Genomic DNA, 1,808 nt, shown 5'->3' with positions numbered 1-1,808 from the left:
ATATATATATATGTTATATATATATTTTTATATTAATGTTTGTATAATAAAGTAAAAAATTAACCATGACACGCATCTCCTTGTTGAATGTAACCCTCCTGACAGTCGCAAGTATAGCTTCCCGGTGTGTTTATACAATTTTGCTGACACAGATGATTTCCGGTTGTGCATTCATCCAAATCTCTGCAGCTGATACCGTCGGGATTCAGGATGAAACCCGACGGGCATGAACAAATGAAGCTGCCCTCGGTATTTTGACAATTGTACTTGCATGGTTTTGGCGTTAATTCGCACTCGTTAATGTCTACGATTTCAATATGTTCATCATTACAAGCGTAATTACTTGTTAAACTTAAACGACTGGAGAAACTTACCAATACATTGAATGCCAGACTTATCGGCCTTGTACCCTTTATTGCAGATGCATCTGTAGGAGCCGAGTGTGTTGATGCAAAGGCCATTCCTACAGAGATCGGGTATAGTTTTACATTCATCGATATCTGAAAATATACATTGATTCTCAGAGCGGGAAACAGAGTTTTCTTAGACTTAGACTCTTTTAAACACTGTTGATTAAATATTGAATTGTAGATACATAATTAGAAAATTTGTATTAAATTTAACACAATTTTACGTACTTCAAATTTTTTATTTAAATTTTGTATTAATATAATGCAAGTTGAATGTGGTAAAAAATAACAAATGTTATGTAAAAATTAAATAATGTCATATTTTGATACAATTTGAAAAATAAATTATAGAGATATATTTCTTCATAATCATTATCTTCAATAAAATTAACATTTACGAATAATATTGAGTTGGAATAAAAATTCGTATCGCTATTTCATTTGTATAATGTTTTTAAAAAAATGTAGCAATTATATACTATTCAATACCAGAGTAAAGAGCATTAACCTTCTTGCTGCGGTTCGCTTACAAAAAGCGATCACAAGGGACCACTCCAACTAATTAGATCATTTACAAAAAGAAAATGATGAGTATACGGACAACTGAGGAAATATTGAGATTCCTACTCATTTTCCTGGTGCTCACACTATCTCAATCAGTGAAAAAGTTAGTGAGAAAAGAGGAGATGGCGTATGATATTATTACGTACCTTGTCCGTCCACGGAGAATCCTTTGTCCAGACAGAGCTCGTTATAATTATCGGAGTCTCTAGATGGACAAATCTCACAAAGCGGCCCCCAGGCTGCTCCCATGGTGCAGCAACAATCCGCCTTTGTAACCGTGCGCAGTTCCGAAGTTCTGGCGGTGCACCTGCCGCCGATTTGCAGGAAGCAATAGCCGACTCTTCGGTCTGATCATATGGAAGTACGAGCATATTTCTATCTTCAGTATTTTGACCGCGATATTTAATATTTTTATTTATTATTTAAATATGGTATCTTTTTTGCGCTTCATACCGATACATGACTTTCTGTCCGTGCTTTGTTCAAAACCATCGTAGCAAAGGCATTGGTAACTTCCTTCCAAGTTAACGCAACGACCGTGCTGACAAAGGCCGGAGTTAGTGGCGCATTCATTGATGTCCTTACATTCGTCCGCCATTCCTATCTTCTGATAGCCAGGCGGACAGATGCACATGAAGGTGCCGATCAGATTCTTGCACTGGAATCTACAATCGTTCGCTGGCGTTGCACATTCGTCGACGTCTAGAAACAAAAATTTATATTAATCTTTTTCTTTGCAATATAAGAGCGAATGTATTATCTAATTTAGATTTATTCGTATTAGGCACAAATATAAATATTCTCTTTTTTCAACAAGGAAATGTAACACGCAAT

The 1,808-nt window shown here is 35.8% G+C and overlaps 1 protein-coding gene across 1 annotated transcript in view; it reads right to left on the bottom strand.

Annotated features, from left to right (window-relative positions):
* LOC108685350 (fibrillin-2-like) overlaps positions 1 to 1,808 on the bottom strand; it is a 19,366-nt gene that overhangs the window by 3,226 nt on the left and 14,332 nt on the right. Inside the window, exons 29-32 of the mRNA XM_018190097.1 lie at positions 1,428 to 1,676; positions 1,121 to 1,321; positions 375 to 500; positions 65 to 304 (exon numbers count right to left, since the gene is read on the bottom strand). Coding sequence (XP_018045586.1) covers positions 65 to 304; positions 375 to 500; positions 1,121 to 1,321; positions 1,428 to 1,676 — 816 coding nt within the window. The remainder of the gene's footprint in view (positions 1 to 64; positions 305 to 374; positions 501 to 1,120; positions 1,322 to 1,427; positions 1,677 to 1,808) is intronic.

This window comes from Atta colombica, unplaced genomic scaffold (genome assembly GCF_001594045.1).
Source record: "Atta colombica isolate Treedump-2 unplaced genomic scaffold, Acol1.0 scaffold150, whole genome shotgun sequence".
Taxonomy (NCBI): Eukaryota; Metazoa; Arthropoda; class Insecta; order Hymenoptera; family Formicidae; genus Atta; species Atta colombica.
The sequence above is the reverse complement of the archived record's forward strand: the minus strand, read 5'-3'. Positions and strand labels throughout refer to the sequence as shown.